The 23,802-nt window shown below is 42.4% G+C and overlaps 1 protein-coding gene across 1 annotated transcript; it reads left to right on the top strand.

Moving 5' to 3' along the window:
- Window positions 1-3,737: 3,737 nt before the first annotated feature.
- On the top strand, window positions 3,738-17,941 carry sdhc (succinate dehydrogenase complex, subunit C, integral membrane protein). The gene is made up of 6 exons (XM_080726493.1): window positions 3,738-3,761; window positions 7,812-7,886; window positions 8,687-8,788; window positions 9,839-9,900; window positions 13,747-13,910; window positions 17,501-17,941. Exons 1-6 carry the CDS (start codon window positions 3,745-3,747, stop codon window positions 17,606-17,608), a joined length of 528 nt encoding a protein of 175 aa, XP_080582619.1. The 5' UTR covers window positions 3,738-3,744; the 3' UTR covers window positions 17,609-17,941.
- The last annotated feature ends 5,861 nt before the right edge of the window (window positions 17,942-23,802 follow it).

Here is a 23,802-nt window from a genome sequence, read left to right as displayed (position 1 = left end):
AGTTCAAGAAATGTCAGCTTGCATCGTGTCTGTCTGCATGGCGTGTGTGTGCACATACTGTGTGTGTGTGAGTGTGAGTGTGAGTGTGAGAGAGAGAGAGAGAGAGAGAGAGAGAGAGAGAGAGAGAGAGAGAGAGAGAGAGAGAGAGAGAGAGAGAGAGAGAGAGAGAGAGAGAGAGAGTGTGTGTGTGTGTGTGTGCGCGTGTGTGTGTGTGCGCGCGCGTGCTTGTGTTTGTATTTTTTTGTTATGTCTGTATATCCTGTCAATTGTAATATTGCATGGATGAGTTCCCAAATCTGATTATCATAAAAATAATGCTGAAATAGGCTTGTGTTTGCTTTGAGAATATTTTTTCCAGAAGACTTGTCTTGCAGTAGACAAGGGCCTCTCTATGTGCCTATTGCGAACATGATGAAAGCTGTACTGTATGTATTGCATGTATTGTTTGCCTGTAATGGAATGCACCAAATAAAATGTATTCCAATGCACCCCAAGGTCATTGTTTCCATTCATATTCATTAATATCGGGGGTAGTCTTCATATTGCATATACTAAAGCCTGCAGTGCACTGGTTCTCAACCTGTGGGTCGGGTCCCCCACAGGGGGGTCCCAACATGATTTCGGGGGGTCGCCAGATGACAGTGAAGTGACAATTTAAAGACCTAGTGAAATTAAAAATGTGTTTTTCCACACTCTTAGAGCTTATCCGTGGTAATCATATAGGCATTCCTAACACTAGATGGCAAAAAAATAGAAAATAACAATTTTTGTGTATCTTTATATTAAAAGTACATACAAGGCGACATCTTAACTATTTCCTGTGAACAAAAACATGCTGTGTGATGACATAGCAAGACTTCTTGAATAGCCTATAAATTAACCTTGATTACGTTCACCTGTTTGATTCCCATTGCTGCAAACACAGCTGATTATAATTACATAGCTACTACATTTTGAATTTCGTCCAGACTGTGTATTAGTCATTGCAAACGTAATCAGCACACTAAAATATGTATCTTAAAACATTATAGGTTAGAATAATAAGCAACTTGGTAACAAACATTCTGCACAAGATGCAGCCTGGTTGTGTCTCTGCGTCTGCAGAACAGTGCGGGCTACAAAAAATTGCATTTGCCATCACATGAGTCAGATTCCACCATCCCATTGCCTGAAGGGCTGGTCCCTTCTGATTGGTTCAGAAACACACTGGCTTGCGTTTCAGACTGATAGCCTGGGATTGCTTCCAATTTCGGGGTTTGATCCGGTCGGGAGTGGAAACCACCTACATCATGTTGTAGTCCTCAAAGGAAAGTTGGCCGGAAAGTTTTAACCCAAAATAATTCCCCTGCGCTCAAGGACATACTTTTAGGGCCTACCTAATAAACCCCTTGATATGGCGTAGTTTCGCTTTTGGAAAATTCGTTTGATATATGCATCTTTTAGTCCAATTCGTAGCGACTGGCAAGACTACACTAGGCTACTCGAGCATTTTAAACGGGATTGGGGAACGAAAACAAAGTGACTCCACATCTTCTGCTTGTGGTTTCCGCCAGACTGGATCAAACGGCCCGTTGTAAACGAATACCATTACCAGATCTACAAGTCTGTGAGCTTGCAGATCAGCAATTTTCACGATATTTATCTGTGGAACTGAGTCAAACTAAACATAATGCCTTAACTCCTACAATTCCAAGTGCTTGTCAGGGTGGGGTGTCCCCAGTTCGGGTCTACAATATAAAAATGCAGGGTTAAAATAGCTAATGCTCTAATAGTCTGATAGTAATCATTGCTATTCATGGGTTGCATTTGTAGTCCTACACCAGCCATTTTGAGGACCAACACAGTTGTTTTGATTAACGTAGAAGATTGGTTCTATGCCAATCAGACATGTTGAATACCTGTGTTGGTCCTCAATATGGCCGGTTTAGGACTACAATGCAACCCATGAATAGGCCTAGTGTTTGTTCAGTAACAAGGGTCTATCCTCCACTAGCCTTGTAAACCATCCATAAATTCTCATTAGGCCCTGTAAGACAGGATAGGCCTTAAATTGCACTTTAGAAATTACACTTTAGAAATGTGCAGATACCCTCAATAGGCCTAAATTTTGGTCGTTGGGTTGTTTACTGTTGAGTGAGAAAACAATGTTGCACATTAGGTTAATCATTTGGGGACCCCCCACAATAATTTCTGGACCCCACTGGGGGTCCCAACCCACAGCACAGGTTGAGAACGTACACTGCTGTAAGACACATGATAGATTAGGTCTCCACTCTCCACTCCACATCTCTCCAAATTTTTACTAAACAGAAAACGTATTTTCAGTTTGGGATACCAATTTTATCCATGCAGTCGGGATAGAGAGAATGGGATAATTTATGAATCCCCAAAGATAATTGATTGTGTTCCAGTCCGAATTTTGTCGGCTAGTTTTCCCCCCCATTGCTTCCCATTTCACTTGTTTATCCTGTACGCTCCTGATTGGTATCCCGACCTGGAAATGTATTCTCATGTATGTAGACCACATGCCAGACATGGAGACCCTTGTTTCTAGTCCATAGCCATGATTATTAGGGTTAGGGTATAGCCTATTCAAATGTGTGTGTCTTTTTTTAGCACATGCATGCCATAAATTCCATAGGGATAGACCAGGGGTTCCCAAACTTTTTTGTCTCAGGGCACCCCATAAATATTTTTTTAATCCGAGGCACCCCTACATTATAATTTTCACTCCCAGCACCTTATATTTATAGCATATTGTCATTGTCGGGTTGAAACCTTGTATGTCCAAAACCGTTCGTTTTGTATTTATCATCTATAAAATGTACTAAACTAGTGGAAACAGCAGATCTACAAGCACACAACGCCTCGCATCGCGAGGCGTTGTGTGCTTGTAGATCGGCTGTTTTCACTAGTTTTGTGCGACGGTCTCGTATGATGAAGCAGGGCTTTGCTTAACCAAAAGAAACTTGGAGATACAAGGTTTCTGCCAAACAGTGACGATATTTTAGTGATTATGTTGTGAGGAAAACATTGAGATAACAGCCATTTTGGTTAGAACTGACTGAAAATAACTTTGTACTTCAAGTTTAAAATGAAACTAAATCTTTTTTTCGAGTGTCCAAATAAATTCCAAATATTATCAAATTATCTCGCGGCACCCCTGGACTGCCGTCGCGGCACCCCAGGGTGCCCCGTCACCCACTTTGAAAACCCCTGGGATAGACCACACATGGTTTTATGACATCATCAACTTGCGACGGGCATTTCCCCTACTAATTGAAAAATGTGCTATTTCTAAAAGAAATAAAATATTTAAGGTGTTTTTAATTTTAACACTGTAGTTATAGAGGACAATTATAATGTATTAAGCCAGGGATCCTTTTAACAATAATTTTAACAACAAATATCTCCCTCTTTAATTTATAAAAAAAAATCACTCTTCACAACTTTTCCCCCACTCTTCCCAGGGAATTATAAATAGGCTAATCATTGATATTTTTCACCTTATCAGAAATTGTTTATATTTTATAGAAATACATATTTACATTTAAATTACCATATGTTTACTTTAATTGACTTGACTTCATAATTAGTTACTACATCTTCATAATAATAACCCTAGACTGTAAAAAGATAATAACAGAAGGTCTTTTTGACCTTCTCAACATGGCGTCTCTTTCATAACCACCACCACAATAACATCCCGTGACGTCACGTCCTGCCTGTCAGTGCTTGTCAGCCATGGCGTTGCTTCTAAGGTCAGTACATCTTCTCTCCAGTTACTTTATTCTAATGAGTAAAGCTTTGTCTTTCGACTGTCGCAGTTAGAATGTAATAAAACAGGGACGTGTGTGACAAAGAGTTGCGCCATTAAACGACGACATAACGCTGTTCTTCTCGCATGTTTCGCCTCACCTCGGTAGCAGACATGCTAATGTTGCTAACCAAGCTAGGGAGTTATCTATCTGTCGTGTGCAATGAGTCATAACAAACTCGTTATCTGATAATGTTATTAAAAAAATGACGAACCATAACGTTGCAGTTCACTGTGTGCGGTTGTCACTGCCACTGTCGTGACTTAATTATGAGCCTAGAATTGTATTCGTAGCCTACTGAGTAGCATGCTACAACAGCAGCACCACCAACAACAAAAAACAAAAAAAAAACACTTTTCACATGACATACACCCTATATTTGAAACAATTTAAAAAATGTAAAACGTGCAAAATGAGTGATTCAAGACTACAAGAGCAGATCTGTCTCACTGCAACGCTTCCTTTGTAAGCTTGTAGATCTGCTCTTTTTGTAAATGGGTCTAAATGGTTGTATTTCATGGTGCAGCTAATTACAGTTGCACTGTTTCATTTGTATTTTATTTAATTATGTTTTACTTTTCGCATGCAGTATGTTTGTGTCATTTAGATGGTGATGACAGCCCCTCTCTGTCCCTCTAGGGGTCAGAAGAAAGTCAACCAGCAGTTGAACTTCTAGCCTCTGCAGTTCACTGACCTTAGTTGAACCTTCTGGGCTGTAAATGATGAAGGGGCATTTTGTATCTTAACCCAAGACCAGAGTGAGGTCGAATCTACAAATGTCAGTTTTCTGGGGGAAAAAAAGAAAAGGAAAAACTATGTTGCTATGTCAGTTGGTGCTCAAACGAAATGTCAACTTAAGGACCGCCAAAATTATGTATTTGTCCGTAGACCTCCATCTCAGAATGTGTTGTTCCAGGGACCCCCAGAAGGTTGCTTAACTCATTCTGTGCCTATCCCGAACATGTTCGGGATATGTTCAATCCAAAACAATTTTTTTTTTTATTAATTGACTTACCCTGAGCTGCTTGTAGAGTCGTGGGTGGTCCTGGCTCGTCCTACGCTAGCCAGCTAGCCATTTTACATGGTCCGACGATATATTCCATTAAAAATGGTTTAAAATACATTTTTGAGACCCCCAATGTTCACCGAATGTTCAGCGCCGCTTCCGGAACGTAGTCCAGTGTGCCTATCCCGAACATGTTCGGGATTTTTAATGAAATGAATAAAATGATCCGAGGCCTTCTGAAGCCTGAGCCTAAATTTAAAATCCAGTGGTCCAAATCCTGGGGAAGCCATGCCGGCCGTGAGCCGCGAACAAACGTAGCCGCGAATCGCCGCCGAATCCAATGAAAAACCACATCTTTGGAGGCCCATATCTCTGGATTGTGTTTTTAGGGATGTGGCGCGAGGTTTATTTACGGCGAAATCGCCGAAAAATGATCTTTAAAATGACAAAATGGGAATAGCTATTCTGTTAGCATTATAATCCGGGACCTTTCCATGACGTGCACGAACGTGAGCACGCGCGTCACTGCAACGTGAGTCCCCGGATGCTAATGCGCTCGCCTATGGGAGAAAGCCTGGCATTCTTTGGCGCCATCTAGGGGCTGGCACTGGTAGGGTTAAGGTGACGATTGACATCAAGAAGGGCCTGCCATCTCCCTTCATGGCTTCTAAAGTAGGCAAATTGGGGGGCAATGCTTTGTTTTCGTAGCATTACAAAGAACCCGAAAACCTACCACTTCCATACAGAATGGAATGAAGACTTTTTCATGAGTGTGTAATGCCAAAGCCACCTAACGTACATATTTTGAGGTGGGTAGAAAGTAGCTCTCTAGTCAAAAAGGTGTGGGCACCCCTGGTTTAAGTGGTACCACATATAATATGCAGTTAGGCCTAACAAAAAAAAACATTGGTTTCCGGTTGGCGACCGACCCTATTAAATACGTGCGACCCAGATGATTTTATTGGCATTTGGAGTGAAAAAAATAAAAAATAAAGTCAAAATCCGACCGAGTCGATCAAAAACGTCTTACAAAAAATATATTTGGTGCGACCACATTCGCGAAGTCAGGACCTGTCCCCGGTTCCCGAGGCTAAACTAATGTGAGTTAAGTTACAACTTGTATTCCTCCAAACACACACAGACACACAAGCACACACACAATCGGGGGACAAATTGAGTGGCCACTCAGTCACTGACTGGCAGCGGTAGCTACGCTAGCAACGTTAGCAGCCCAGCCACCAGTACAGCTGAGAACTGTATAGCCACCACAGAGAGACGTGAGTTGGAGATGAAACATTTATGACAGCGTGGGATTCATCTGAAAGACTGTACGGCAACAGCGCTTGAGTGAATGCGGACTCCCGTGCGACACTGCATGTCTGCAAGTACGACTGCGTCTCTCTCTCTCGCTCGCTCGTCGAGTTGTGTTCTTTTGTCAAATCTAAGCTGGAAAATCTAACACTTCCTGTAGCCGATCTCTTCAGAATAAGATATGTTGCGCTATAGCAGCAATAAGACTTCCAGATTTCTTATTACAATAAGACTTCCAGACGGTGGTCGACTTCTTAATCTCTTCAGAATAAGAGTATCCTAAAAGAAATTGAAATATGATTTCATTTGCATGATTCATTAAAACTGTAAATTAAACATTAAAATTACATTTAAAAAATATGTTTTAAATGATTCATTAAAACTGTAAATTAAACATAAAAAAAAAAAAAAAAAAAAAACTACCTACCCATCCTTCCCATGAGGAAATAAAAATAAAATTCCTTGCTACCCATCATGCCCACAAAAAAATAAAAATAAAAAATAAAATAAAATAAATTCCCTACCTACTCAGCCCTAAAATGACAACCAACCGGAAGCCAATGTTTTTTTTTGTTAGGCCTTAGGCAAATAAAAGGTGAATTGATCCCAGTGCATGACGGAGGACGATATCATGATATATAAATCTCCACAATACGATTATTGAGAGTGTTTTTTTTTTTCACGATAAATGATAATATCGCTTATCGTCCCATCCCTAGTTAAATCCTGTGTGGAATCCACCCAAGAAAGACAAAATCTGATCTTGAGTACTGGAAGAACGTAAAAAGAAGGGGGGGGAAAGGCCCTGGGTGCTGCTACTTGCTGTCATAATGTGAGCTAGCTCGCTGACATATCAGCTTGCTTTCCGCTATCGGACAAAACTGCTATCAGTGTTTGTGTCACTGATATAGTCGGCACATAAACAACCTGCTGTGAAATGTTGCTGCAATGACCTCTGGTAGTTGTTCACACACCACCTGGAAGATGGAATCATTCCTTAACTGAATCCTTTGAACTATATCGCTGTCTTAGAATTGTCATTCAAGCCTCAACCAGTCCTTAATTGAGGATAATGGAAACCAAAAATACAATCTTCCTTGGCTTAATGTGATTGCTTTCAATTTTGTCAACTGCCACACCAGAAGTTGTTCGTAACCATTTTAGTTCCTGATACAGTTTTGCACTTGAACTGGATATTGTGTTATGTGTTCACTTGTGTCTTGTTGTGTCTGATGTATGTTTATATTGTTTTGTAATTGTTTGTTCTATTTTTGTAATGATGCTGCCCCTTGGCCAGGTCACTCTTGGAAAATAGAGTATTTTAACCTGGTTATGTAAAGGATTTGACCGGATGATATCTTACGTCATTTTGATTTCAAAACGGACTACACTTTGGCCGGAACTACCGTCCGGAATCAGTTTTATCCCAGTTAGCGCATGCGCAAAACCAGGTTAAAACTGATTCCGGTCGGTAGTTCCGGCCAAATTGTAGTCCGTTTTGAATACAAAATGACGTACGACGTCATCCGCTCCCGACCGGATCAAAAGCCCGAAATTGGAAGCGATCCCAGGCTACAGGGAATAGAGAAGATATGGTGGGGTCGGGGGTGTACTGCAGAGGTCTTGACCTGCATTTGAACTTGATCCTAATGCTGATATCTTCTTGTGTTTTGCAGGACGTTGACCCGTCCGGGTCTGTCTCTCTCCAGGCCTCAATACAGGCCTCAGTTCTGTGTAATATACAGCAGACAGTAAGTATTTGTATTACTGTACAGGGTTCCCACGGTCATGAAATTCCTGGAAATATTTTGAAATTAGAAAATTATTTTTCCAGTACTGGAAAAGTTTTGGAATTGATCAAGGGTCCTGGAAGGTCCTGGAAAAAAAATAGCTATGCGTTGTCTTTGGTTATTGATTTTGTTAATAGCTCTGAAATGACAAATTAAACATGGGCCAAATTGTCAAATATTAGAGGCAGAAATTGTGAAAATAGCCGATCTACATGCTCACAACGCCTCGCAACACGAGGCGTTGTGAGCATGTAGATCTGCTATTTTCACAATAGAAACGTGTTATACAAAATTCCTCAACTCTTAGTGCTCGTCAGGGTGCCGGGATCCCCAGTTCAAATATGATTATTTCGGGGGTCACGGCCTGAAAAGGTTGAGAACCACTGGCATACACTAGCTGTCTTTGGGCAATGCGCATAGGAGTAAGCGACTTGTTATTGAGCTGAATTATTGTTATATAGTCCTGGAAATTGGGTTAAATATTCTGGAAAAGTTTTGGAAATGAATTGGTAAAAATGTGTGGGAACCCTGGCTGTAGTGTAATATTACAGACTAAGTATTTATATTAATGTAGTGTGTAATATTACACACAGTAAGTATTTTCAGTAGTAAGTATTTCAGTACTGTGTAGTAGGCCAGTTTCAATAATAAAGCTTCAATCCGTCCCTGCATTTGTGTCTGTGCTTAATGCACTACACCACAGGACATACACATAGATACAATCCTACTAGACTTAACCCTTGCCTCTCTCTGTGCCACAGTGCCGCCCCAATGGGAACCACCGCAAAGGAGGAGATGAACAAGTTTTGGGCCAAAAACACACGACTAAACAGACCCATGTCTCCTCATCTCGCCATCTACCAGTACGTTTTCCAGTCCATAGACTTGATGCAGTTATGAAATGAATCATTCAGCTATTATAAACCACACGAACCCTAGTGTTCCTGACTGTTCATAATAGGTGAAAATAGACAAACGTTTGGCAAAAATAGCAGATCAATATGTTCACAACATGTCTGTACAAGCTGCGAGCTTGTACATATGGGACGATAAACACTCACGATAATCGTATCGTGGAGATTTAATTTATCGTGATATCGTCCTCCGTCATGCACTGGGATCAGTTCACCCTATTTGCCGAGCTGCATATCCAGTACCACTTCTATAATTGGTAAAAGGTACTTATATATAATATACGTACTTTACTTGATACAGTCTTTTTTTCACTCTATCAAATGTCTTTGCCAAAAAATAGCCGATCTACAAGCTCACAACGCGTCGCAATGCGACACGTTGTGAGCTTGTAGATCAGCTATTTTGGCAAATGTTCCGCCCCAGGATAATGGATTTTGATTATCGCGATAATATCGTAAATCGCGATTTCTTTTGTCACAATAATCGTGACATGAAATGTTCATATCGTCCCATTCCTAGCTGTGAGCTTGTACATCGGTTATTATCATTATTTGATGTACAACAAAGTATAGGGTTTTATGTGGTTAAACAGATACAATTATTTGCTTTCTTAATTTCTTCATAATTGCAATTTTATAGCCCCAAGGACATTATAAAATCAACTAACATTACTTCCCCTGGACTACTGTAATAATTGCAGTCAGAAAAGCCATTTTTTCCCCTTAGTTTTCAGGTTTTATGTAATGGGAGGCACCCCGTCCTCCAAATAACAGACTATCTCTAATTGATATGCCTTTGGGTACACTGTGTAATAACCACTTAGTGCAATACATCCACTGCTTATTAAAATGCTCCTGACGCCCCCAACCAGGGACATCATTATTACCTGAAAGGTAGTGCGGACCAAGGGGGAAAAGATTAAATTACGGTTTTAGTGTAAAATATGTTGTAGATGGATAGTAGAAACAGGTTTTCATTTCATTTCATTGTGCTTCCAGGTGGTCCGTCCCCATGATGATGTCTGTAGGACACAGAGGAACGGGCGTTGCATTGAGTGGAGGTAACGAGACACTTCACTTACATACTGTGTAGATGGATAGATATTATGTAAGTGATGCAGTCATTGCATCACTGCAGTCATCATCGCAAGAGTCCATTTGGTTTCATTCATGAACTGAAATTAACACTGAGAATTGTACAGCGTAGTTTGGAGAGTGTGCAAATGGACCCTTACAGGTTCATTTGGTTCCATTTGTACATTCAGAGTTATGGTGGTCCTTGAAACAAAATTGTTTGAGGAGAGCCACCTGTATAGTATTGTATAGTGGTTCCTGATCCCAACCCTAGTGTGGTCTGTTATTCGGAAGCACCAGGCCTCGGCTGACCAATCAGAATGTAGTTAAAAAAAAAAAAAAAGTATTTTCTATCAATTACACGTCCCATGAAGCCTTGAATTCATGGATTTTTCCCCCCTTTTTTCTACTTTAGCTATTGACAAATAACATTTGTCATCAAACATTTTTAAAAAGTCGTGAAGATGTGTGCAAATCTTTGAATATATGTATTTTTTAAGCGAACATTTGTAACTAAATATTTTGGGGTTCCGTGGCCAAATACATATCATTTTGGGGGTCCTTCACATGAAAAGGTTTGAGCACCACTGACATAGAAACATAGGTTTTTCTAAAAACCTTAGAAGGATTTGAAATATTTTTTTTCACGATTTTTCAAAAATGGCAGCTCTACAAGCTCGAGCTTGTATATCTGCTATTTTTCAATAGTTAAAGCACAAACTGTGAGTGAATCCTTGTACCCAGGGCCCAGAATTTGGTGCGACACCCCTGCCAGAGACTGAGCTGGTTTTCAAATTATTAGCTCAGGAATGCGACAAAAAACTAAAAATATCCATGAATTCGAAGCTTCGTGGGGGGTGTAATTGTTTTAAAAAAAGAAACATCCTTTTTTGGGTGAACTACTCCTTTAACAATGCTGTGTAATAAAGATAGACACATAGTAGCCATTATGAAACCAAGGCTTCATCATAGCACATAGTTTCAATTGCACCAGTTCTCGTCTAAAGAAATGCTATTTGCATAATGATTTGCACATGTCTGTGTAAACACAAATGCACCACAGATGAGATGGCTGTTTGTATCGCACACATTCTGTTCTCTCTCTCTCTCTCCGGTATGTATTATGTGGAAACACACTTTAATCCAGATGTTTTTGACCCCGGCCAGCCACTCCCTTGGGGCCTTTTTAGCTCAATCAGCATCGATTACTGCTAAAAGCTCTTTATTGGAAGCACTGAGAAAAAAAAGTTGATCAATAGATCGCAGCTCTTTGCATGTTAATCATTAGCGTCTAATATGGGTGAGATTAAAAGCTTTCCACTTGTTGGCGCAGTGTAAAGTAACAACTGGCCATGTAGCTCTGCTGTGTTGACATTGAAGGACACAGTGGACCGCTGCAAGAGAGGTTTCTACAACAATGACATTCAACAAACGACCTTCATCAGGTATCAGATACCTGATGAAAGTTGCTTAGACCAGGGGTCTTCAACGTTTTCAGGCCAAGGACCCCTTAGCTGAGAGATACTGTATAAATGTGTGATGCAGATTTTCATCGATTTCTTTGATAAATTCATACTTGTTTGACAGCACTGTCATAAGTCTATGTTGGATTCATGTTAACGTGTATTTTCAGACATTTAACCATTTAAATCGTCGATATTTTGTAAACTTGACCTTTCATTTTGTACTTGGTCTGCTCTTTTTTTTACCTACGCCAAACCTATTTGCCGAAAATGGCCGTTGCGAGGCGTTGAGAGCTTGTAGATCTGCTATTTTTGGCTAAAGTTCTCATCAGAATAGGGGTGCGAGGGTTCAAGTTGTTAATTTAAAAGAGTTATCCTATCACACAAGGATTTGGCGGCCCCCTCTGTAGTAACTCTAAGGACCCCCTAGCTTAGACTGAAACGTTGTAATAAACTATTCCTGTTAGTGAAGAAGACAGTGTGCGGGACCATTATTACCATTATTTTTCATGTTGCACTGGTTGCCTGCTCCTACGCACCTGTCCCAGTAGGTGTTCAAAAGGACGTTTCTCTACAAAGACCTTTTTAGTACTTCTAAAATGAAAAGAATGAATAGAAATAAATTAATAATAAGACCATTACTATGTCAAATTTAACCACCAAACTATACTATAAAATATTGCCTACGAAAGAGGCAAAGAAACTGGGAAAAAGTCGATCAACAGGCTCAACACCTTGCATTGTGAGCTTGTAGTTTGGCTATTTTCACAATATTCAATAGTCAAACTAAGTTGAATGCCTCAACTCGACAATTCCAAGTGCTTGTCAGGGTGGGGGGGGGGGGGGGGTCCCCTGTTCAAATATGATTATTTTGGGGAACCCTTAGCCTGTTTGGGAACCCTTGGCCGTGGTTCATGTACAAGTGTGGTTCATAAACACTGATGCATGCAGTTCAACTCTGGTACTGTTACAGTAGCGTTTGGAACTATTGACAAACGTTGCCTTCTGCATTCTCCTTGGTCTTGTTGTTATCAGTGAGCACACAAAACATATTCTAAATCAGGGGTCTCCAACGTTTTCAAGCCAAGGACCCCTTAGTTGAGAGAGAGATGAAGTAGGGACCCACACAACCTTTTCATGAATTCCATAATAGTTTCATTGTTTGACAGCGCAATCATCAGTGTATTTTGGATTCATATCAATTTGTGTTTTCACATATTTAACCACTTGAATTGTCAATACGTAATAAACTTGACCTTTTCCTCTGTACTTAGCCTGCTCTTTTTCCCTCTACACCAAACATCTTTGCCAAAAATAGTAGATCTACAAGCTCTCAACGCCTCGCACTGCAAGGCGTTGAGCTTGTAGATCTACTATTTTTGACTACAGTTTCAGAATTTGGACGTTAGAGTTCAAGTGGTTAATATAAAAAAGAAGAAAAAAAAGTTTCTATCACTCAAAGATTTGGAGGACCCCCTGCAGTAACTCTGAGGACCCCCTAGGGGTCCCGGACCCCCTGTTGAAGACCCCTGTTCTAAATCAACCGTCAGTTGGTTTTGTCAATAAATGATTGGCTATTGAACAGCATAACAGGCATATTCTTCCTTTACGACGGAAGTCTTATGGAAGTATCGTAACTCCTCTCTCAGTGGCTCTGCAGTGGCCATGAATCCTCTCAGTTTTGCCCGCTGTCTTTTTTTCTCTTGCGGGTTCAATAAAGGCCAGCAACCGCTTCTGTCAATCAACTCTGTTACACACAGACACACACGCGCCTTTGTTTTTTTTAGGTTTTCTTTTTTTTTAAAATCACATTTTTAGGTTTTCTTTTTTTTTTTATCACATCTTGTACAAATATACATACAGTGCACTCCTTTTCTCACTCATTCCTTTCCATCCAGTCACTTGCTCTCGCACCCATACAGCACATCAGCACAGTAAATTCCTCTGTGTTAATAGGAACCAAATGGACCTAGAAAGGGTCCATTTGGTTTCTATTAACACTGAGGATTTTACAGTTCTCTGATTTGCATAGCGCCACTGTCGGGCAAAAACCTTGTGTTTCAAATTTGCTGTTTTTTTTGTTTTTTTTGTAAAGTAAAGCCCTGCTTCATACAAGACTGTCGCACAAGACTAGTGAAAACAGCAGATCTACAAGCACACAACGCCTCGCACCGCGAGGCGTTGTGTGCTTGTAGATCGGCTATTTTCACTAGTTTTAATTCATTTTCAGAATGATAAATACAACACAAACGGTTTTGAACATACAAGGTTTCCACCCGACAACGGCGAAAGGTCCTTTGCCTTTTATCTCTATTATCCACTCTTATCCAATATTCTCTCTGTCTCTCTCTCTTTCCCCTCCTCCTCCAGCCATCTCAGTCTTTGCCGTGTTAGCTCTGGTACTACCAGGTAACTACCCGCAATACCTGGACCTCATCCACTCCCTCTCGGTGGGGCCCTTCCTCATCGGCCTGGCCAAGTTTGGCATCTCCTTCCCAGTCTCCTACCATACCTACAACGGCGTCCGCCATCTGGTGAGCACTGCACCGCACCGCACCGCTCCACAACACAACACAACACACAACACCCCCAGACTGTGTGAACAACACAGAGCTCTTCAGTGCTCTGAAGAAGGCCCTCCTGGCCACTGGCAAACACCTAAAGATGGCTCATGATGTTTTTGGTCCGTGCTGCTTTGGAATGCCTGGTCTGAGGAGGAGAGGGGGCTCAGGGATTGCATGTGATCTTATAAATCACTTAATTACACGCTTTACTGAGAGGTTTTTGCGTTACTAGTTTTTATTTTTTTCCCCTCATGTTTGTCCCTCAAAGATGTGTTGATTAGTCAATCAACACATCTTTGGTTAACCACCAAAAAAAAAAAAAAATCTTCTCAGTGGCCAAAATAACAGATTTGTCTTATATTTAATGTTGATAATTAAAAATGTTTGTCTATAGTGGCATGCCAAAAATAGGGACAATCAGATTGAAAGCTGTTCATGTCTGACATTATTATTATTATTATATAACGGGATGACGTGGCTGGTTAACTCTAATTCACTCATTAATCTGATCCTTGCTAAACTGTAATTACCGCCTTATTATTAACTGTAATTATTGCATTTTATGATGTGTAGTGTATTTATAGAATCCCTAGCTGTCTATTATATTGTTGGTGTCGGGTGGAAACCTATATCCCATTCCTTTATTAAATGTTATTGTTTTAATAAATGGTGCTTGTACAGTAGATCTACTATTTTCACCACTGTTGTGCGACACTCAATTTACAAGAAAGAAAAAGTTGATTTATGGAGATATGATGTTTCATTCTGGCCAGCAGCACTGATATGTTGGCCTTGCTTGTTGTTTTACCAACACCTACACAACAGTATATCACACTCTTGTTCCTCGGTATGTCAGTGTTGTTCAGTAGAGTCTGTGCAGTAACAAATACTTCAGACCACATCTCGCATTTTGTCTCTGTCCGGTGGAAACCTCATACGTTACTTTTCAGGATTCAAATTAAAAAATGGCAAAAGTAGCAGATCCACAAGCTCAAGAAGCGACGCGTTCCGAGCTTGCAAATCTGCTACCTTTGATGCTTTTGTGTGACACTGTCGTATGACGAAGTAGAGCGTTAATTTACACACACAAAAAAATATGGTCATGATTTTTTGGGCTTCTGAGAAAATTTAAATAATTTAAAAACACAGTAGAAAAAATGAAAAAGGGGAGCGGGGAAGAACATGCTGATTTTGCACTGGTTTTAAAATAAAATCACACCCGTGTGAAGTGGAGCTGTGTGTGTGTGTGTGTGTGTGTGTGTGTGTGTGTGTGTGTGTGGATCATGTGTACCGATTTTTGTGACATTTGAAGAAAATATGTAGGAAAAGGAGCAAAAAGTGTGTTTTGGAGAAAATTCAAGATGGCGGAAAATCTATCATGGCGCAAACGGGCGTGGCCTATATGGGGAGATGCGTCATGACCCAAGGAATCCAGGGAAAAAATATTTTTAATTTTCCGACCTACGGTTCAAGAGTTACAGGCCAAAACGTAAAGTGGGGTGTTATGGCGCCACCATGCGGCCAAATGACACAATTATTTTTTATTTAATCCTTGAAATCATTATGAACCTCCTCTCCAAGTCTTGAAACTCTAGCCCCTATGGTTTGCGAGAGACAAATAATTGAATGTGAGTTTTTGCAATTCCCATTATAAGTCAATGGGGAAAATTAATTCACTAATAAATTAATATCAATTAAACTATAGAACCTTTCTCTTAGAAAAGTAATAGCCCACGATTCCCGAGTAAGCCGGTCGATTTGACATATGGCGCGAGTGTGTGGTGGCAAAACTGTGGGACTAGTGGCGTGCCGAAGTTTAGGAAGTTCAGGCTACATACACACAGACAGACACACACACACACAGACCCACACGGCCACGTATAGGGAGCCTGTGTTTCACACAGCTCCAAAAATAAAAGAGCTTTTAAAAACATCTAACTTAAAAGCAGTAACGATCCAAATTGTAACCAACGTTCACACAGATCAAAAATCAATGGTAAAATCTTGAATAGAATTGGACCTTGTCTAAATCACATTGACATGAAGGTTTCTCATGCTGAGGTGGTGCAGGGCGTAAAGGCACCTGTCCACCATGGTGGAGTCGAGGGGTTTGAATCCTGCACAGTGCAACCAGCTGGAACGAGTGTCTATTCTATTAGCACACTCAGGGGCGTCACACCAAATTCTGGGCCCTGGGTACAAGGATTCACTGCGGGGTGGGCCCCCCATGAATGTTAACTATTGAAAAACAGCAGATATACAAGCTCACAGCGCGGCACCGAGTGCCGCGCTGCGAGCTTGTAGATCTGCTATTTTTGAAAAATCGTGAAAATGTGTGCCAAGAAACCTATATGTTTCCATGTCAGTGATGCTCAAACTTTTTCACGTGAAGGACCCCCCCTCTCAAAATATTTAGTTCCAGGGACCCCCCAGAAGCAACATTTGAGTTACAAATGTTCACTTAAAAAATACATATATTCAAAGATTTGCGCACATTTTCACGTCTTTTCAAAAATAGCAGATCTACAAGCTCGCAGCGTGGCACTCGGTGCCGCGCTGTGAGCTTGTATATCTGCTATTTTTCAATAGCTAAAGTTACTAGGGCCCCTCCACCTTGGTAACTCAGTCCCACTTTCCTACCCCTTGTGACGCCCCTGAGCACACTCTACCATTCTGTTCAGGGGGGGATTCTGGCCTTTGTCACCGTGCGAGGCTAGCTACTCCTACCTGCTGGGGTGGGGGTGAATATTAGGGAGGAGCAGGTGAGCCAAGTAGGTTACAATTAGTACATAATCGTCTAATCGCGATTATTTGACATAATCGCTATTATTTTTCATAATCGTCATAATTGTTTCCATGTTGAAAAATGTTCGTCAAGAGTCAGAAATAGTGGAAATAGCAGATCTACAAGCTCACACTATAATGTTCTTTTTAAAGTATAACGTTGTGAAATATGTCAGTAATTTCTTTGTATATTTAGGTTATGTGTCATATATACCATGTGCAACTTCAAAGCCTAAAAGACAAACAAAAAACACAATTAAATTGTTAATTGCAATTATTTGAGTGACAATTAATCGTCATGTAAAATGTCATAAAGGTGACAGCCCTAGTTACAATAGCAGAGGCAGTACAGAAATGTGTGGGGAGGATTAATTGGCATACCGACTAAACTGGGAGAAAAATAATTGGCTACTCAAAAAAAAGGAAAAAAAAAAAAAAGAATACATGACTTTCTCAACCAGTGGATCAGGAGCTAAAAGTAGGTAAGGTGTTCTGACAGGACTGCAACCAAAGGACATTTTCTATTTTTTTGTTATTTAATACATTGTGTCCAGAGTTCATGGTCAATTTTTCAAATTCAGGTCCCAGAGCAACAACAGCTGAGAAGCACTGATCCAACGTGAAGGCTGGCCTCCTGCCAAAGTGCTTTTTTAGGGGAATGCAAAACTTACCAACCGCAGCAAGCCATTTGCCAGCAGCACTTATCAGGCGGTTGGTGTTAATTTCCCCTCTCCGTGTTCTGCACACTCACTGTCCTGTTGTCTCTTCTTCCCCAGTGGTGGGACATTGGCAAAGGGTTCAAGATCCCCGAGGTGTATCGCACCGGCTACACGGTCATCGCTCTGTCCGTCATTACTTCCTTCGCCGTTGCTTTTGGTCTGTGAGCAGTGCAGGAGGTGAGACGTGGACGGAGAGGAGATCCAGAGAGAGGAGAGGACGAAAATCGAGGGGGGAACACAGAAGGAAAGACTGATTTATACGTAGTTGCGCACTGAAAATAACCAATCCTCAAGCTTACATCGTGAGCTTGTAGATTGGCTTTTTTCTTTGGCTACTTTCCGACCTTAACCCTGACACTGCCACGTGACGCAACTAAGTAGAAATCAGGTTGAAGGATTCACCAGAGACGTTTTGTTTATACAGTATGTTGTATTTCTGGCCTGCATTGGGCCCCAACCCTAATGAATAAATAAAAGATTATGTTCTATTGTACACAACCTATGTGTCCTGCTGTTCTGTCTGTCATGTGGAGAAAAAAGGAACACGATTGTGTTCCCGGGAGAAATGATGTTCTGGGAAACATAAAGGGTCATTAAAAGTGATGACACTGGGCTAAAGTGCATGCAAAATGTGACCCACTTGTGTATTTCCCCCCACACACTTTCCCTCAGTGTGAACAACAGCGCCAGCCAAAATTAGACCCTGTCCTACATCGATTTCCTTAATATATAATTTACTCCCGTCACGCGGAGGCGTCAACTTCCATTCATCATTTTTCTTTTTCAGCGCCCTGAGCATGCATGTCTGTGTACTGTGTGAATGCGGTGACTTGGTGTGGCCTATCATTCATATTTCACTCATTTCCTTTCTACAGCTGTCCACAGTTACATTTTTAAGCCATTTAGCCCGGGTACAAGAGCTTGTAGATCTGCTATTTTTGAAAAATCTTGAGATTTTTTATTTTGACCCGATTCTACCTGTATAAGTGTCTTTTGAATCCTTCGAAGGTTTTTAGAAAAACCTATGTTTCTATGTCAGCAATCTGGCTAGCCATCGTCAAAGAAAAGGTCCTTTTCACTTAACTGGAGCTCAGTTAGTCTGTTCTTGAGAGACTACTATGTCAGTGGTTCTCAAACCCCCAAAATGATATATATTTCACATATATCTCAAAATATCGTATCAGGGACCCCCCAGGAGCAAATATTTGAGTAAAAAAAAAAAAAAAGATATATTCAAAGACTTGCACAAATCGTTTTTTTCAAAAATAGCAGATCTACAAGCTCGCAGCGCGGCACTCGGTGCCGCGCTGTGAGCTTGTATATCTGCTATTTTTCAATAGTTAAAGCATCCAATAATTCTAGGCCTAGATGGGTTAACGTCAGGGGAGGGGAGGGGAACACGGGGGCCAGACAGCAGTAAACGCTGTGTATCCGAACAAGGCTTCTCTCGCTGCCAAACTGGCCTCAGGCCCTGCTGCCTCCCACCGAGCCTCACAGGAGCTCCACTCTGCACCTGAGCTGCTTTCTCTGCTGCAGTGTGAATAGAGGAATGGCCATGATGTGTAGCCTTAATGTCAGATCCAACTCGCTCCACGCTTTAACCCGTTTAGGGCCTAGAATTATTGACTGCTTTATACTATTGAAAAATAGCAGATATGCAAGCTTGTAGATCTGCAATTTTTTTTTTTTATCGTGAAAATGTGTGCACATTTTTCAATATATATTTTTCAAAGCAAACTTTTGTAACTCAAATCTCTGCTTCTGGGGGGGTCCCTGGAACAACATATTTTGAGATGGGGATTTGCGGCCAAATAGATGTTATTTTGGGGGTCCTTGACTTAGAGGAAGGATTTAGATGTCGGGTCAAAGATCGGGTCAAAGATATTCAAAGACACTCTGTGCCGAGCTGTGAGCTTGTATATCTGTTATTTTTCAATAGCTAAAGCATAAAATAATGGTTAAAGTGGTTAAAATCTAACGCGACTCAGGCGCGTTCCAGGTATTTTAGGGATAAGGCGGCTAGCTCATACTAAAGGGAGAAGAAAAGGAGAGGATAAATGTTCTGGGGAGAGGCGGAGGAGGCCGTGTGTAGTACTGTTTTTATACCGCTCGCAAAAGGTTTCTGTTTGGATCAGTCAAGCTGTCAAGGCTGTGGGAAACATCAAGGCAAGTGGTCCTGATCATTCAACAGGCATGCTGGACGCGCATGGCTTGTGGGGGGAAATGTGTGTCAAATTGAATTTAAAACAAGTCTGGGAAAATGTGCCTCAGTATCCCCTGTGATGCTGACCCATTATTGCTTGTAAAGTAGATCATTTTCACTGGTTTGCCGGTACACTAATTTGTCTATTTGAACAGGGGGACATTGCACACACTTGAGGGGTCTGAAGGTTGGATGCGCCCTAGTAGAGAGAGACTGAAATGTTGTCTTTTGGACCAATGCAAACACTGCCTTACTTACAGCTGTCAAACCCCTGCCAACATGGGCTATCATGAGTATTTAATTTTGTCACAATGCTGTTATGATGTAACCTATGGATATTAGTTTCACCTCCCCCCTCCCCATGCAGTAATAAGTCAAGGTGAGACGTTAGAAAGCTGTCGCCATCTTGATTTGCACATAGGGACCAGTGATTATGCGGCTTCAGCACCCCCTACCGGCTGACCAATGACGCAACATTGAAACGGTGGTCCTGATGCTGCACGAGGCTGAGGATGCTCCACGGTGCAGGGAGGGGGGATATAAACCCGCTTTCATCGGGTTTGTGCCTCAGTCTCTGTGGCGCAATGGAATAGCGCGCTGGACTTCTAATCCAGAGGCTCCGGGTTCGAGTCCCGGCAGAGATGTCAAACGCATGGGCGTGGCTTTTTAGATAGATCGAAATTCGAATTAACCTGGTTATGAAATGACACTGCATGGAGCTCCGTGGCGTTTTGTAACGGGAATAGTCTACTATGTGTATTGTGTAGACAATAACACCGTGTGATTAAAACTATTTTAATGGGTAATGAGTGAATGAGCCTAGGAGATAGGCTAACAATCATGTGATTAATTTCAGTTAATCTGATAAGCGTTTCTTTTCTTTTGAATATGAAATACGTTTCCATTTTGGGTGACAGCCTAATTGTACAAGGCATCCAAATGCATTGTGTGTGTGTGTGTGTGTGTGTGTGTGTCGTGCATATTAAGAGGCTATTATTTATTTATTTCCAATAAACGCACGAGTGAGCGAGCTGTTTACAGCGTCTAAAGGTCAAAGTTTTAATATGCAATTTGCAAATGGGCAAAAAGCCTAAAAGCTGAGCTATCCTATTATAACGCCACTAGGCTCTGATGACACGATGCTATTATGATGCTATAGGCTATTATTATCCAGCCAACCTATAATTGTAAGTTTGTAACCTTGGTCATAATGGCTATAGCGTTAGTGTGTTCTACTAATGCACGACAATACGGCCAGCCCAGCAGCCTTGTCATGATGAGCGTGGTTTTACGGCCATGCAGACTGCAGACTGCTTCCTCCATGCTCAGCTGTCTCCATCCATCTCTCAAGCAGGAACAAGGCTTTGACTAAACGCAGCATCCACAGAATCTCCGTTTCATCCCATATCCTTCTCCATCCCCAGCCCTTCTCTCTCCCATAACAACTGTTTAATGATGCCAGATGCTGCATTTGTAATTCCTCACTTTGTTAGGAGGAGAGGGGAGTCAGAAAAGACTTCAGTGAGTGAGGCTTGAGCAGCAGCTTGCTTTTGCTTGGAGACTGGAGAGCCCCCTTGCATATTCCAACCCCACCCACCCCCCCCCCCCCCCTCCTCCCCCTCCCCCTCCCCCCCCCCCCCTCCCTCTTCCCAGATCCTCATTGATTTTTTTTTCTTTCTTTCTTTTTCAAACCCTCCTCCCGCCGCGTCATTCAGATTGTCGCCGTCGGTGGTGTGTGTGGCGGGCTTTGGGCTGCTTTCGTGCCGGTGTTCTGCCATGTTTTAACCCCATGGCCCATGCCTTGCCTACCCCCCCACACAGGCACACACACACAGACACCACACACACACAGACACAGCTTAATCCGACGGCAAAACTAATCCTTAATCCCCCTGGCCCTGGCAAGTTGAACGCTCCCCAACATCACGCCTATACAATTGTGATGTCTGGCGGCGTGTGCGACGGGCCACGCCTCGCCCTCGCACTGGCACTATAGGCTAGCAAAAAGAAAATCCTAAAAAACACATCAAAAACAGTCAAATCAAATATTAATTCATCCATGTGCCTGTAACCAACTCTGAGGGGCTAAGGAGGGTGTATTTGATTAGGCTACATTTGTAGCCCACTCACTCACTCACTCAGAGTCAAATGAACTAAAAGAGACAGCAAGAATCCCAACTAAACCGAGGATTTACAGCTATAGGCTATATTCCCAGATCAATCTCCAGCTACAGTGGAGATAGAAGATACGGTGTAATAGCCTCTCTAATGTCAGCGATAAGAGCCATTATAAAGGAGCGTGACTGACAGACAGACATCTGAGCCATGCCAATGCTGACCCCTGGTCAGCATTATTACTTTAATAATTGTATGCTTTAACTATTGAAAAATAGCAGATATAGGTCTACAAGCTCACAGCGCTGCGAGCTTGTAGATCTGCTATTTTTTGAGACATTGCTATCATCATCATCCTTTATCTATAGCAGATATACAAGTTGGACCCGATTCTATGAACGTGGATCACAGTGCTATCATCTTCCTATACTGTATCTATCTATCTGTGCCTCATGTCGGACTCTAGTCTCTGCCACTGTGTTTCCGCTCGGCTCCTGTTTATCCCCATGCTACGAACAGGGCCAAATCGTATTAAAATCTCCCTCCACCCAACCAACCGCCCTCCGTCCATGCACCCTCCTCCTCCACACACACACACACACACACACACACACACACACACACACACACACACACACACACACACACACACACACACACACACACACACACACACACACACAGCGCGCGCACGCTACCCCTCCCTCCCCTGGCTTGTCCCTCCCCTCCCTCCCTCCCTCCCTTCTTTCAGACAGACTGTTTTTGCTGCAGTGAACGGTAGCCGTGGAGAAAGAGAGAGAGAGAGAGAGAGGAAAAGGCAAAGAAGGGAAAAAAACAACAACAACAAGGAACGCGAGGAAGGAAAGGAGGATTAAATAAATAAAGGAGAAAAAAAGTCAACAAAAGCGGCAGCTTTTTTTGGTTTTTGGAGAGGAAAGCTCCGGCTCCGGACGACAGCCTCTTCGCACCATCTAAAAACACAAGAGCTTGGGAAGCTTGATATTCATTCAGGGACAAAACAGCCGACTGGTTTCTCTCTGCCGTGCGGGGATCGGACTTCTTTGGGGAGGCAGCATTAAAACGGTACGTCCGGGAGAGTGTGATTGTCTGCTTCTGACCGGGGACTACTATTAGGCTAGTCTGTCTCTCCAAGCAGCGGACTGCATGCATGAGACACCTGTCAGTGGGAGTGAGGATGCTTTGCGTGTCCTGGAATGCGTGTGCGTGCGTGCGTGCGTGCGTGTGTGTGTGTGTGTGTGTGTCTGTGTGTGGGAGACTTGGCTTGGGCAGGAGGAGGCAGGTGCTGCTTTGCTGCCCGGCTGATAAATAATCCGCCTATTGCTCACCGTCCCGTGGAGAAGGACGCGCGCTTTACAACAGACCTGTGTTTTTATCATAATAAATACACTCTGTCCGACTGTGCGTTTCGTTGTTGGGGCTGCCTGTTCCTCCCCTCCCCTCCCCTCTCCTCTCCTCTCCTCTCCTCTCCTCTCCTCTCCTCTCCCACCATCGTTGGTCGTGTGCTCTGCAATAGATACAACTGCCTGCCTGCCTGCCTGCGCGCTTGCTGTGTGTGCGTGTGTACGCGCGCAGCATTTATAGAACCAGAAGTGTCTCTCTCTTTATCTATTTCTCCCAAGTGTGTTTATAGAGTAGAGTAGACTATTATACCCTACTAGGCCTAGTAAAGTGACACGATCTGACCTAAAGGCAAGCACCGCCGCCACCGCGCTCCGCTGGTCCGTCGCAGTGGTGCGGGTACCACTCTACTACTACTAACACTGACTGGGCTGTCTGTTGTTGTTATTGTGCTGTGCTCCTCCGCCTATAACGGCTACGACCATCACACTTAAGTTGTCATAAATAAGAGCGAGGGTGTTGTTGGGGTTATGATCCCCTCGTTCCCCGGGACGCTGCTGTGCACCGTGCCAAGGCAGCGTGTTGTTTTCATGTGCAGGCATCACTCACTCAGTCACAGCGGCGTCGGTTAAGGTATGGCAAACATGACTGGTGTCTTGCACGCACGCCCTCGCGCGCGTGC

Source organism: Nannobrachium achirus (assembly GCF_963921795.1).
Source record: "Nannobrachium achirus genome assembly, chromosome: 5".
Classification (NCBI taxonomy): domain Eukaryota; kingdom Metazoa; phylum Chordata; class Actinopteri; order Myctophiformes; family Myctophidae; genus Nannobrachium; species Nannobrachium achirus.
This window is presented reverse-complemented; position numbering and strand designations above follow the sequence as displayed.

Excerpts from the sequence above, each read along its gene's own strand:
- sdhc (XM_080726493.1), top strand. Across the intron at positions 7,887-8,686 it reads TGTGTAATATACAGCAGACA|TGCCGCCCCAATGGGAACCA; the intron begins GTAAGTATTTGT and ends TCTGTGCCACAG. Across the intron at positions 9,901-13,746 it reads GGGCGTTGCATTGAGTGGAG|CCATCTCAGTCTTTGCCGTG; the intron begins GTAACGAGACAC and ends CTCCTCCTCCAG.